The 15,632-nt window shown below is 36.7% G+C and overlaps 1 protein-coding gene across 5 annotated transcripts in view; it reads right to left on the reverse strand.

Annotated features, from left to right (window-relative positions):
• The window catches only part of HMGXB3 (HMG-box containing 3), a 61,376-nt gene that overhangs the window by 38,084 nt on the left and 7,660 nt on the right, over positions 1–15,632 (reverse strand). For all 5 annotated transcript variants that reach the window (XM_081282914.1, XM_081282911.1, XM_081282912.1 and 2 more), the window contains 3 exons: positions 14,652–15,149; positions 13,546–13,644; positions 3,722–3,853 (listed from right to left, as the gene is read on the reverse strand). In XM_081282914.1, coding sequence (XP_081139040.1) covers positions 3,722–3,853; positions 13,546–13,644; positions 14,652–15,149 — 729 coding nt within the window. The remainder of the gene's footprint in view (positions 1–3,721; positions 3,854–13,545; positions 13,645–14,651; positions 15,150–15,632) is intronic.

Genomic DNA, 15,632 nt, shown 5'->3' on the forward strand with positions numbered 1-15,632 from the left:
AAGTTTAGCATCTGAAGCTAATGTTATTAAAACTCACCTACTGACTACCAAAAACCCCTCGTATTCACAAAGCTACCTGGGTAGTGTACTGTTTCTGGGTACACACCAAAAACCAATGACATTTAAGAGCTCTCCAGTAAAGCATTCTCAAATTCGAACACACACTAGCCCAAGGATGAATAAGCATGGGTAAAAGTTCCAAGTAAACTGCAGAGTTTTTTAGCACAGGATGGAATAGCAGAAAAACAGCAGACTATATCCATCTTTAGAGATGTGATTTTTGAGCAAAATCACTGCTTAATAAGTAGGCTATTTCAGACAAAAATCGTTTGCAGGAATGATACTATAAGCAATCTGAGCAACAACTCTACGGTGATCCCACATTTCCTTAACTTAATCTACCCTTTTAGATGTTGCTTTTCTTTCAAGATGGAAGGTAAATACAACCAGCGGTCCATTAAGAGAGAACTCAATTACCACTACCAGACTCTATATGAATGAAGCCTTGAGTTAAACAGCCTCATATGCTATCTTTTGTCCCACCCAATTAATTGGGAACTATACCACACATTCCTTGGGTGAACTTTAGCCAGTATAAACTCTAGAACAATACAAGAAAAGATGAGTCATTTCATGACTGGTATAAAAACATATGGAGCCTACAGAAACAATTTATATTTGCTGCCTCAAACATGAGAACTCAAGAAATCTTAGATGTTGCAGCTAAATGACATAGTAGTGTTCAAGAAATGTTTAGTGGAAAAGGTGCTCGCATAATTAACTATATGAACTTAGCAAGTCACTTCAATTTTTCTCTCAGCTAAAAAAAGTTGAATTACTTGATAAACCAGTCACTATTTCTCTAAAATTCTAAAGTGTATTGATGCTGAAGTGTTACCTTTTTATTTTTTTCTTTTCAAATTCATTCTAACGCTGGAGAAAAAAATTCTGACTTAGCAAATCAAGATTGGGGGGGCAGGGGCAGGGCAAGTAGCTAAGAAAAAACTTGTTTTCGTGCCACACAAGAAACTCAACAGGGGCTGCGGATGTGGCTCAAGCGGTAGCCCGCTCGCCTGGCATGCGTGTGGCCCGGGTTCGATCCTCAGCACCACATACAAAGATGTTGTGTCCACCGAAAACTAAAAAAAAAAAAAAAACCAACAAGAAACTCAACAAAACTTCAGTTCATAACCCACTTGAATCAAATGTATGAAATATGATATGTCAAGAGCTTTGTAATGTTTTGAACAACCAATAAAAAGAAAAAAAATAGTTACTATGCTACAAAAAAAAAGAAGCAACAGCATGCATAGCAATAATAGTTATATAAATGTCAATCATAACAAGGAACTTTTTTTTTTAACAAAATAACTTTATTTATTTATTTTTACGTGGTGCTGAGGATGGAACCCAGGGGCCTCGCACATGTTAGGCGAGCGCTCTACTGCTGAGCCACAACCGCTGCCCCAACAAGGAACATTTACTAAGGTTTACTATATATGAAAAATGTGCCATGCACTCATGGATAATCTCATTTGACCCCTCCAGTGATCCTTATTATTAACCTCCATTTGGAGATGAGAAAAAACCTTAACTAAGGAATACAGATATGACAACTTGTCTAAGGTTGCACAGCTAAAAACTTTAGAAGCTTAGGTTTGATCTAAGGATGGTAATCCCAAAACTGTATTATAATTGTATTGTTTGAATCTTAAGGTATCCCCCAAATATCCATGTGTTAAAGGCTTGTTCCCCAGGATGGTACTGTTAGGGGACATACAACCTTTAGAAGGTGTGACCTAGTAGAGGTTTTATAGATACTGGGAGAGCATCCTTGAAGGAGATTGTGGGTTCATGGTCTCTTTTCTCTACCTTGTATTTACTGGCCATGAGATAAGAAGTTTTCTGTCACCAAACACTCCTACCAGGATGTGCCACCACCTTGCCACAGGCCCCCAAACAATGGGGCTAATGGACTATGGGCTGAAACCTCCAAAACTGTGGGACAAATGAAGCTTTTTTGTTTATAAGTTGATTATAACTTATAACTCAGTGGATCATGCCAAGTTAAACACATGACTATTAAAATCCTAGCCTAAGTAAGATTCATAAAAACAGTACCCTTCTCTTTCCTTTTCTACTTATGTAACGTGCTATTGATCCTTCAAGATCATCTCTTATAAAACCTTTCCCATCCATTCCAGTTCTGGTAAGCATTTCTCTTAGAATTAATTGAGAATTAAATATATACCATTCTTTTTTCTTTTTGGTTCTGGGGATTGAACCTGAGGACATTTTATCACTAAGCCACACCCTCAACCCCTTTTTTTTGGGACAGGGTTTTACTATGTTACTTAGGGCCTTGCTAAGTTGCCAAGTTGCCCTTGAACTTGCCATGCTCCTGCCTCAGCCTCCCCAGTTGGTGGGATTACAGGAATGTGCCACCATGCCTGGCTATTCCATTCATTTTGATCCTAAAAATTTAGTATCATATAAAAAAACATGACAAGCATGTACATTTTATCCAGTCAATGCCAAGTGTACAACAAGTTAACAAACATGCTGAACTAAAACACCATATGAACATCTTCTAGGGATAAAAGCTGTAGGGGACGCAAAGATCATGGAGAAGCTTATGACATGACACAAACAGAAACACTGTTAAATGGTGATAACTGCTACTTAAAAGTGTCAAAGGCATACATACAAAGAAAGTCATTCATTCTTCCCTAAGGAAACCTAGGTATGTTTCACAGAAAAAAAATAACATTTACATTGAGTCATGATCTATCATTATACATTCATTTCAGAAAAAATAACCAACTTGTTTGTCTACAGGAGAGAAATGCAGAAAGAGAAAAGAAGGAAGGGTGGGAAGGAGGAAGGGGATGCATTAGAGTTAGATGATGGAAGACTTGAATACCAAGTTAAGTTAAGGACTTCCACTTCTACAGGAGAAGTAAAGGTTTTGAGCTAAACAGTGAAAAGATGAGAGCTATGCAGTGAAAGCTAGGTGCGGTGGTGCATGCCTGTAAACCCAGTGACTTGGGAGGCTGAGGCAGAAGGATTGCAAGTTCAAAGCCAACCTCAGCAAGGGTGAGGCGCTAAGCAACTCATGAGACCCTATCTCTAAATAAAACAGAAAATAGGGCTGGGGATGTGGCTCAGTGCTTGAGTGCTCCTGAGTTCAATCCCCATTACCCCAAATAATAATAATAATAATTAAGCAGTGTGGGGGATGGATTATTAAGTTAGCCTTCACAGGAAGTAAGTAAATTAGCATACTGTAGTCATTCATGGGAAATTAAGAAGCAATTAAAGATAATATTGTTAAAGAATATTTAATAGATATTAAGTTAAATGAAAAAATATACATAACATGTTCGTAGAAAAATGGACTAAAAGAAAACATACCAAAATGTTAAGTAATAAGGCTTTTCTTTGGATGATATGATTGTGGATAAAGGCTGAAGGTGTAGCTCAGTGGTAGAACATTTGCTTCACAAGCATGAGGCCCTGGACCCAATCTCCATCATCATACACAAAAAATTACACATAAAATTTTGTTTTCTGTTATTATTTTTTAATTTTATAAACTGTTTATAATGAAAATGATGGTCAAAATTAAAAGTATCAATTTTTAAAAAGTTATCTGCTCTTAAGGGCAACAGGAAGCTTACTCTGTTGTGTTTCCAAAGCAACAATGGTCAACGGACCTTACCTTTGGGATCCACTTCCCTCCTAGGAAGTTACCACAGGTAGGGCACTTAGGTGGTTTGTGCCTAGTGACATATGTGAAGGAGCAACCTGGGCTGGTGCACGTCCCATGGCCCCGGCGAGTGTATGTAGTGGTCTGTTAAAAAAAAATTATAATAATAAAGTATCAGAATCAAGATCACAATCCAATCCCTCTCAGACGCTGCTGACCATTATAACCACAACAATTATCAGACAGTGGTAACTGCTATTAATTGAGCAAGGTAACACACAGCGCTAAACATTTTAGTAATATCTCATTTAATACTCTCAGCAATGCTACTGAGTAGATAAGTATTATCACTACTTAGGTTCACAGTAGTTAAATGCTATCTCAAATCACATAGTGACTCAAAGGCAAAGCTGGATTAGAACTCAAATGTGTCTGATTCTTGGTCCAAGATTCCTTCTGTGTACCTAGGTGTACCCTCTGATTCAATATTTCAAAAAATTTGTTTCTTCTTCCTTCTTACTAGTTAAAAATCAAAGAAACTACGACCTAGAATTCAGAGATATAAAAATAGAACCATGATTACCGGAAAAAAATAATGATAAGTGCTGAGGGCCATTGCCAAGTAGAAATGACGCATCGAAATTTCCTTGCTAGCGTACCCCATGTTAAATGGATTTCGCTGTTGATATTGCATGTAAGGTGACCTTGCTCAAGGAAGGCAGATCCGGGTTTAGAGCTGATCAGGTTTGAGGAAGTATCCCGGTCCTTGGGTTTAGGGCGTTCCCGGTTTAAGACAATAGGGGTTTTAGGGAAGTTGGAGGTTGAGGATTATTGCTGCTGGGATTAGGGTGTTCCTGCTGCCTGAGCGCCCGTTGAGTTCTCGTGAGATTCAAAAAGGAGATTGGAAAAAAGCCTCGTGGAGTAGGTGAATTGGGCGGAGGAGAACGGAATTGCCCCAGAACATGTGTGGAGGCCGGTGTGAGTTCGGGAATAAAGAATTGCTGTTTGAATCTACAAAGCTGTGTGGTGGCTCGTGATCTTGTACCCAGCCAAGACATTGGCAGATAAGAAAATGCAGGAGTAGAAATCAGGTCCTTTGATATTCACCAGAATTTAGTTGTTTGCATATGAATATAGTCAGCCATTGGCTCTCACCATCTCTACTAACCAACCTTTGAGCAAAATGTATTACAATGGGTTATTACATTTCAGCTACAAATGGGAATTATTCACTCATTAGCCATGTTCCATTTCTAGATTAAAGCTGAAAAAATAATTTCCTTATCAGATTTGTTTTGTCACTTATAATGTTTACTCAACTATTAATTCCAGCTTCCCTAGTCTGGCCAAAAAGCAAAAACCTTCCTTGGGAAACACTAAATTGCCACTAGCTTTTACCTCTGCCAGGGAGCCTTAAGAAAAGCTGATTATCAAAGCAGTACCAAATAAAGCATGAGTACAAAGTGGCCAGGCACCAAGGAAAGAGACCAAGCTCTGGGTTCCAACTTTGCCATTAACACACTGGATGACCTAGAAGTCAGTCATCATAACTCTTGGGCCTTGGGTATAATGTCTGTAAAAATCATACGCTCTTCCTATTTTACTGGTATCTTGAGGAAGAAATGAAGCAGAGAATGAAGAAACATTCACTTAGTAAATTGTAAGATTCTATACGTTTGTGAGAGCTAAATTACTGAGCTGTAAAACATCTGTCATCTTTTTTTTTAGACTGTGACCCCATACATAATCTTCATAGTGAACACTCCCAAGAAGCAGAATAAAAATTTAACTTAGTTCTATAAGTGAATTACCATGGAAATTTCAAGATGGCAGAATAGAGGAGGTTGCTTTTTTGGCTGCTCTGTGGTGTCAAACAAGAAAGCAGACAGGCAGCTTCTCAGCAAGTGGGTAAACAACAACAACAACAAAAAAGGGTGGAAAGAACTTTACTGGAATTTAATACTGGACATTCAAAGCAGACTGGGGACTGAGGTTGGATATAATAAAAGAATGAGGTACTGGAAACCTTCAGGAACATTACAAGTCCACAGGATAGAAACTCTACTCCCTCAGATTGCTAGTTTGGACTGCTAGATGGGTAGACACACAAATAACATGAAAAAGCAAAGGAACAAATCACCCCAAACAAACCAAGATACTTCAATGACGGAATCCCACAATACCACAGTAGAAGAATTGTCAGAAGGCATTTAGAATGTACACAGTCAAACTGATCTGCGATGTAAAGGATGACATAAGGAGTAAAATCAGAGAGAAAATACAGAAAGTGAAAGATAACTTCAATAAAGAGGTAAGAGATTCTGAAAAAAAAATCAAGCAGAAATTCTCAAAATGAAGAAATCAATAAACTACATTAAAAATTCAACTGAAAACATCACCAACAGACTAGACCACTCAGAAGAGTTTCAGGCAATGAAGACAAATTATATAATCTTGAAAATAAAGTTGACCATGAAGAAAAGATGTTAGGAGACCATGAACAGAATTTACAAGAAATATGGGACAACCTCAAAAGACCAAATTTAAGATTTATTAGGATAGATGAAGGCACGCAGATACAAACCAATAGAATGCACAATCTTTTCAATGAAACAATGTAAGAAAATTTCCCAGACCTAAAGAATGAAATGGAAAATCAGATACAGGAGGCTTATAGTGAAGCCAGATTTAAAATTAGGCAGTCAGTGTAGTTAGGGTCTAATATCGAGTAAAATCTAAAATGGAGGCCATGTTGAGAATGAATTTCCGGAAAAGTTGAGCAACTCTTGAAATGTTAATAAAGTCCCAAGAAAAGCCCTAGGCCCAAAGTCCATCCCAAAGAAATGTTAATGAACAGCCCCAGCAGATTTGAAGATAGCCCATCCCTAAGAAGTGTGAATGTAGTCCTTCCTGCCCAGATTACTTCTTTGGCCCATCACTGTCCCACCCCTTGGGCCTTCCAACCTACATTCCATCACTGAAAGAACTATAAAAAGGGGAAACAACCCGCACTTCCACGGATTACACCTCTATGGACCCCTTCTTCCTCTAGGAGAAGTCTTTTCTGCTGTCCTTTAATAAACTTCTAATTTCTACTCTGACCTTGCCTTGGCGTGCTTCTCTGGTGTTATTCTTCAACAATGGGGAAGCAAGGACTCATCAGGTCAACAGCGGTAACAATAGGACCCCAAATATACAAAATTACAATAGACCCACTTAGGCACATTATTGTGAAAATGACTAACATACAGAATAAGTATATTAGGCATCCAGAATAAGAATAGAATTTTAAAGGCTGAGAGAGAAAACAACAAATTACATTTAGAGGGAAATCAATACAGATCTCGGCTGATTTTTCAACTTAGATCCTCAAAGCTAGGAGGTCTTGGAATAATATATACTAAGCTCTAAAAGAAACTGGATGCCAGACAAGAATGCTATACTCAGCAAAATTAAGCTTCAGAATTGACAATGAAATTAAAAAAAAAAAAAAACTTCCACAACTAGAAAACTTGTACTACAAAACATTCTCAATAAATATTTCATAAAGAAGAAATGAAAAATAAAAGTGAAAACCAGCAAAGGGAGGAACTACATTCGAAGAATAGTCAATCAAAGGAGAAACCAATTCAAAGTAAAAACCAGAAACAAATTAAAATGACAGGGAATAAAAAACATTTCTCAATAACAGCATCAAGGGGCTGGGGTTGTAGCTCAGTGGTAGAGTGCTTGCCTCACATGGGTGAGGGCACTGGGTTCGATCCTCAGCACCACATAAAAATAAATAAGTAAAATAAAGGTATTGTGTCCATCTATAATTAAAAATTTAAAAAAATAACATTGAATGCCAATGGCCTACAATCAATCAAAAAACAGACTAGCAGATTGGACTAAAAAACAAAACCCAACAATATGGTGCCTTTAAGAGACTCACTTCATAGGCAAAGACATCCTCAAACTGAAGGTAAAAGAATGGGAAACAACACATATCAATCACATGGATCTTGTAAACAATCAGGGGTTTGTTTCTATCCTTATATTAGATAAAGTAGACTTCAAGCCAAAGTTAATCAGAAGGGACAAAGGAAGCCATTTCAAACTGCTTTAGGGAACTATACATCAACAAGACATAACAATTATATTCATGCCCCAAACAATGGAGCATATACATACATCAAACAAATCCTTCTCAATTTCAATACTGGGTGACTTTAATGTACCTCTCTCACCACTGGATAGATCTTTCACACAAAAATTAAACAAAGCTATAAAACTAAAAAACACAATTGAAACTTACACTTAACAGACATATATGGGATATTTCATCCATCAATGACAGAATACACTTTCTTCTCAGCAACACACAGCTCCTTCTCTAACATAGAAGGCTTACACAGGGGACAACTGATCATGGAAACCCACCCAGCTCTCCTCCCCATGTAATGTAAGCTATCACATATGCTGGCAAACAACTGTAATATTACTTTAATATATTTTTAGCATCTATAGAGTTGTTTTGATTGCTCCCCTTTCATTAATTTTTGTGTTCTTACTTTTTTATTATACTTGTTATATTTTTTTTATCAACTTTTAGCTGTATTATTTTTCTATTTCATATATTTCTGTTCCCACTCGTTATTTTTTCCTTCCTACTACCTAATATGAAAATAATTTGACTGTTAATCTAGCTTCTTTCTGATAGTAGTACTTCAAGTTTATAAGTGTTCATCTGAGTACTGTTTCATCCCAGAGATTTGGAATATTTAATATTTTAATAAATTATTACTTACTTCAAAGTACTTTTTATTTACTTCTTTTGTGCTTTCTTCTTTGACATGTGAGATATCATTTTGATTTGTTTCTGGTTTTTACTTTGAATTGGTTTCTCCTTTGATTGACTATTCTTCGAGTGTAGTTCCTCCCTTTGCTGGTTTAAAAGTGCACTTTTTAATTTTGAAGTAGTTGAGATGTGGGGATGGAGTTCTATTTATTTTAAGGTGACTGATTTCTAATGTAATAAATCATGCAGGAAACATGGTCTGCATGATTTCAAATTTGAAAAAAGTAATGGAAATCCTTTTTCTATTGATCGAATTGATTACATACATGTCAAAACTGATCAAACTGCATACTTCAAATATGTACATTTTATTTTACTTCAATTTTACCTTAATAAAGCTATGAAAAAATTAAAATATTAAAAATAAAAAGAAAAGGAAAAAGAAGAGGGGAAAAAAATTACTATGAACTTGGAAATACTCTTAAACAGAACTGACTTCAGAGCGGTGTGAATATAGATCACACCTGTAATCTCAGACACTGGGAGGCTGAGGCAGGAGAATCCAAGTTCTAGGTCAGCCTCAACATCTTATCAAGACTCTATTCCAAATTTTTTTTTAAAAAAAGAAAAGCGGGTGGGGGACTAGCGATATAGTTCAGTGGTATAGTGGGCATGGATGCAATCCCCAGTACTGCAAAAAAGAAAAGATGCTAGTGTTCAAGGCTGATGTTTCAGGCCCAAGTACTGTCAAAAAAATACTGTTCTAGAAGAGTTTGGCAGACACTTTTTAGAACATGATAGTCATTTCCAGGAGCACAGGACTAAGAAAAAATAAGCAGTTTCTTCAAGTTGCAGCAGCTATTTCTGTTTTAATATCCTGAAACTTTTTCATCTAAGAACATACTATTTATTTGGGTATGGTGGCACATGCCTATAGCCCATGACACTTAGGAGGCTCAGGAAGGAAGAATGCTTCAGCCCAAGAGCCCAGGAGTCTCAAACAACAACAACCAAAAAAAAAAAAAAAAATTAAAGTATGTATCACTTATCTGCAACAGGAGTTAAAGATAATATATTAACACTAAAGAAACTCACAAACAGAACCAAAATAAACTTAATAGTGTATAAGCCATTAAAATGGAAAAAATGAATTCATAAAAATACAATTAAATCAAAAGAAAGCAGAAAAAATGGATGGAACAAATAGTAAGATAAGAGATCTAAACTTAACCATTTTAATAATTATATTAAATAAAAATGCCTTAAACTCTCCAATTAAGATAGATTGTGAGATGGGGTTGTAGCCCATGGTATAGCACTTGCTTATCATGCAGGAGGCATTGGGTTTAATCCTAAACACTGCAAAAAAAAAAAAAAAAAAAAAAAAAAAACCAACAAAAAAACCCCACTTTAAATACCAAGATATAATTTGTGAAAGGTTAAAACGACAGAAAAAGATAGACCTTAATGTAATAATTATAATTAAAAAACCAGGTCCGACACAGACAAAGTCAATTACAAAGCTAAAATTACTAGAGATAAAAATATTTTCATAATAATGAAGGGTTCAATTTATCAAGAGGACATAACAATCTTATATGTTTATGTACTTAGGAAGAGTCCAAATATAGACAGAAAAATAGAATTGTAAGAAGAGACAAATCTGCAATTTTTTCATAAATAACTGATAGAACAAATAGACAGAAAGGATATAAAAGAGTTGAAGTACATTATCAATCAACCTGACCTAATCTGACATGTATACAACACTCCATTCAACAGCAGAATACACATTCTCTTAAAATGCACACAGGACATTTATCAACATAGACCATATTCTGATTGACAAAATAAAACTAAATAAATTTAAAAGGACTCAGATTTTATAAACCATAAAATTTTGACAATGAAATTAAATTATAAATCAGTAACAGAAAAATATATGGAAAATCACTAAATATTCCAAAAAAGGTAACACACTTCTATGTAACTCATGAGTCAAATAAATAAATCCAAAAAAGGATTTTAAACCAAGTGAAAATAAAAATATACTAACAGAATTTGTGGGATGCCACTAAAGTAGTGCTTAAAGGAAAATTTATAACACTAAGCACCTATATTAAAAAAGAAAGGTCTCAAATCAATGACATCAGCTTCCACCTTAAGTGAAATAGAAACAAAAACAGAGAAAATAATACCAAAAGCTGTTTCTTGGAGATCAATAAAATTTATAAACTTATAGCTACGCTTATCAGGAAAAAAAAATATGGAAGACCCAAATTGTCAGAAACAGGAATGAGACACATGAAATCACTACAGATTCTACAGATTGGAAAGGATAAAAATTCCTCAAAAATTTAAGCACAGAATTACCATGTGACCTAGCAATTCTACTCATAACTATGTACCCAAAAGAATAGGATACAGAGACTCAAACTAATACTTGCACACCAAAGTTCATAGCAGCACTTTTTACAACTAGACAAAATACAGAAACAATCCAAATGTCCATGAAAAGATGAATGGATAATAAATGAACAAAATAAAAAATATTTTTAAAAATAACAACAAAAAAGATGAATGGATAAACAAAATATGGTATATACACACAATGGACTATCTAGACATAACATTCTAATACAAGGTCTGAGATAAATGAACAATATTTGTATAATTTCACCTATAACAGGTACCTAGAACGTGTAAATTCATAGATAAAAAGTAGAAGAGAGGTGGGAATGGAAAGTTACTATTTAATGGATATAGAGTTTCAACTGGGAACAAAGAAAAAGTGCTAGAAGTGGATATTGGTAACGACTCTATAATACTATGAATGTACTAAATGACACTGAACTGTATACTTAAAAATGGTTAAAATGACTGGGTATCATGGCACATGCACATAATCCTAGTTACTTAGGATGCTAAGGAAAAAGGACCACAAGTTCAAGGTCAGCCTGGGAAATTTAGCAAGACCCTGTCTCAAAATTTAAAAAAATAGAAAAGGATGAGGATGTTCCTTGGTGGTAGAACCCCTGGGTTCAATCCCCAGTATGAAATAACAAATTCCCTGATAGACAATATACAAAGAGCTTACTCAAAAATAGGTACTCCAATGCTGCACTCCAAACAGTCCCATATAGCTGGGCACGAGATATGCAACAGTAGTCCCAGCTACTCTAGAGGTTGAGGCAGGAGGATCATAAATTCAAGGCCAGCCAGGGGAATAAAGCAAGATTGTATCTTAAAAAAAAAAAAAAAAATAGCCCCATGTATATTTTTAAAAGTTGGACTTGCAGTTAAAAACCTCTCAGCAAGAAAACTCCAGGCCTAGATGACTTTACAACTTCACTGGTAATTCTACCAAACACTGTAAGAAATAATATGAACACAACATCACAGAATTACCATGTGACCCAGCAATTCCACTCATAACTACCCAGAAAACAGAAGAGGAGAAAATAGTTTTCAACTCATTTTATAAAGCAAGCACACAAAACCATTATACAAAAACCACACTACACACATTAGAGATCAACATCCCTCATGAACACAGATACAAAAATTCTGAACAAAATTTTAGTAGATCAAATCTGACAATACATAAAAATAATAATAGATTACTGCCAAGTAGGGTTTATCCCAGGAATGCTGTGTTGGTTTAACATTTGGCAAAACAATGAAGTTAATCACATTAACTAACTAGAAAAAAGAAAATCCACACAATCATCTCAATAGACACAGAAAAAGCATTTGACAAAAATCCAATATCAGTTCCCAATAAAAACTCCTAGAAAGCTGGGTGAGGTGGTACACATCTATAATCCCAGCAATTTGGAAGGATAAGGCAGAATAAATAACTGCAAGTTTGAGGCCAGTAAATTTGTGGTTTCAGCAACTTTACGAGACCACACTGCAAAATAAAAAAGGCTGGTGACGTAGTTCAGGGGTAGAGGCCCCCTAGGTTCAATCCCAGTAATGCAGAAAACAAACAAAAAATAACAACAACAAAATCCTCCTAGCAAATCAGAAACAGAAGGAAACATCCTAAACTTGATAGACAGGATCTATGAAAAACCTATAGCTAATATCATACTTAATAGTGAAAGACTGAATGTTTCCCCTAAGATCTTATCTGCCCTTAGGACTTTTATTTAACATTGTACTAGAGGACCTAGACAATGTAATAAGGTAAGAAAAAAAAATCAATTATATTACTAAATACTAGCAGGGAACAATCAGATATTGATAATTTTTTAAAAACATTAATATGATAGCATCGAAAACATGAAAATATTTAGGGATAAATCTCAGCCCAGATGCTATAGTGTGTGATGAAATAAATATCAACTGAGAATCAAAAAAACCAGAATCCTGGTTCTGGCTCTCTTGTAGTCTAGGGGCCTTTCTCTTCTCTGGGTCTGTTCCCTAATCGATACAATAACAATATTTAATTATATCAGTGGCTCCTTTTTTGAAAGCATGCATGATTCTGAAAATTTGATAGCCATGGAATCTATCCCAGGAAAATGCTCTCCAGCAGTTTGTATATAACTTGAGGGAATTCATGGATCCTGTGGAGTTCTATAAAACTCCCAATTTAAGAACACATGGCCTGGATAATCCCTGAGACCTCTGCCAGTCCCAACTGTCTAGCAGTCTAAGTGTCTCTCTCTCTCTCTCTCCCTTTTTTTTTTTAGTGTGTTATAATTATATATAACACATAGCACTGTTATATATTCGTATATGCATACAACACCATTTGGTCAATTTCATTCCCCAGTCAAAGGGTCAGAGACTTTTTAAGAAAAACTAATTTAGGCCGGGCATGGTGGTGCATGCCTATAATCCCAGGACGATCGGGAGTTCAAGGTCAGCCTCAGCAAAAGTGAGGTGTAAAGCAACTCTAAATAAAAATACAAAATAGGGCTGGGAATGTGGCTCAGTGGTCAAGTGCCCCTGAGTTCAATCCCTGGTACCCATCGTACCCCCCAAAAGAGAAAAACAACTTTAGAAAAGAAGAACCCTAAATGCTATCACCTCTCCACATACTGACCAGTTTGATGGAGGTGGGGTTCTCCACAACTGAGTAGGCAGGCAGAGGCAACATGATGTACTGTGTGGCTGGTGCAGAGGAGCTACTCTCACAGGAGTCCTGCAGGTAATGGAGAAAAGGACAGTTTCATTGAAGTACAGTGCAGAACATCCAGGACCACTCATAACACTTGAAGACTATAAATCCAATATTCATAAACAGTGTGCTTATCAATGTACACATGTAGAAACAAATATATAGTTACCTCAAAATGAAGACAAGTTTAATTAGGAGGAAACAAAGAGAAAACTACTACCACAAAATATTTGCTATCCTAGTTTTATGTATGAAAAAATGGAGGTTCCAAGAGTCTTGGGACTCCTAAGATCACATAAGCAGTGAGAGAATCCAATTCTTCTAACCCTGTCAATATTATCTTTCCAGTACTGGGGATTGAACTGAGGGTCCTGTACATGCTAGGGTAAGTGTTCTACCACTAAGCCTTCTTAGACTTACTAGGATTTCCACCTGTCTGAGAATGCTATCCCATCCAGGGGAAAGAGCAGAAGCCATACACTGGGGCATGGTAGCCAATTCCCCCACTTCTGGGAACCAGCTATATAATCAATGAAACTGCTACTTTTCCTTCAAATGAACATAGGTCTTAGGCTAAGTTACTTAGTCCCATCAACCTGGCCTTGAAGAAAATGTCTTTCTTCCTACCCCATCTGTAGCCAGGAATAAATTTTAATAATTCTCATATACAGATCAAGGTGCCACTGTTTGCCGAAATAGTCATTAAGAATACAAAATCCTGACTGGTATTAATAGCCTGACAGGTCCTGGTTTTGACAATTTCCAGCTTTCCTGCTAATGAATCTCATGTGCCATATTATGTCAAGAAAATTCTCATTAAGCTGGGCCAGAATTATTAATAGGATTGCCTGAGAAACTGAGAACTTTGGAGCAAGCACAGAGGTCAGAAATATTCAAGAGAACTAGTCCCACCAGAAGTTCCATATAAGAACTCTTATCATATCACTGCTCCAAAATCACACTGCATGGCGCTGGCTGCCTTTTTACTAACTCCTAGATAAAAAAAAAACATGAGTACCAAAGCCACTTACCCTCATGACTGTCACCACTGATACACTCTCCCCAACCTGGGGGTGGGACACAGCCAGGCTTCCAGTGGGGAGGTCTGATGAGCCATTCACTAAGGTCTCTTCAATTACCAGGCTTGTCTGATAAGGCTGGTGGCTCTCTCCTACCTCCAAGGAAGCCTCCTCCAAAAGCACATCCTGGCCGAGCATCTCTGAGGTGGCAATCTCTTGTACAGCACCTGGATGAGCAAGGGTTCCCACCTCCTCAGCCAAGGCCTCCACAGCCAGGCATTGCTCTGCCATGCCAGCATGGCTGGACACTGTCTCTGGAGCAGTGCTGGACACAAGAGGAGGTCCTTTAGGGGAGATCTGGTTCTGAGCCACACACAGCTCTAACTGAGGGCAGCTCCGGTCCTCCTGTAGGCTGCTCTTGGGGATAATGATGTAATCTGAGCGGGGGAGGATCTTGCGGAAACCTGGAATGTCTGGAACCACAGCAGTCAGTGCAGACAGTTTAGAGTTCTGAAGATGAGAAAGCCAGGGAAAGAGGGATAAGCAAAGACAATGATAAAGTAAATAGATACATATTTATTAGCTCATTTTTTTTCTGCAAAAGGACCAAAAAGACTCTACTCCCTTGATTTAAATTAGTTAGGGTCAGCCTCTGTCAACAGTAATATCATCTTCACTTGAATCAATCTTACTTCTTGGTGACTCACATAGAAAATGTAGGCATCTAAAACTATGAGCTAGTACTACTGGCCTAGCATGGTCTTGAGAAAATACTTTCTTCTTTTGAGGTCTCAGTTTCCCCATCTATACAATGAGTGCAATCTGGCAATATGAGTTCTTTTTGAGCTTTGATACTTCAGGATTCCTAAGTATATAAAGTAGTCTATAAGCTTTACCAGAATGTATCATGCTTAATAAAAACCCTAAAAGCATAAAAAAAACAACCCAATAGGTCAAGATGGAACTCAACACAGCAAGTCAGGTTTTCTGACC

Source organism: Spermophilus citellus (assembly GCF_964194105.1).
Source record: "Spermophilus citellus genome assembly, chromosome: 1".
Classification (NCBI taxonomy): domain Eukaryota; kingdom Metazoa; phylum Chordata; class Mammalia; order Rodentia; family Sciuridae; genus Spermophilus; species Spermophilus citellus.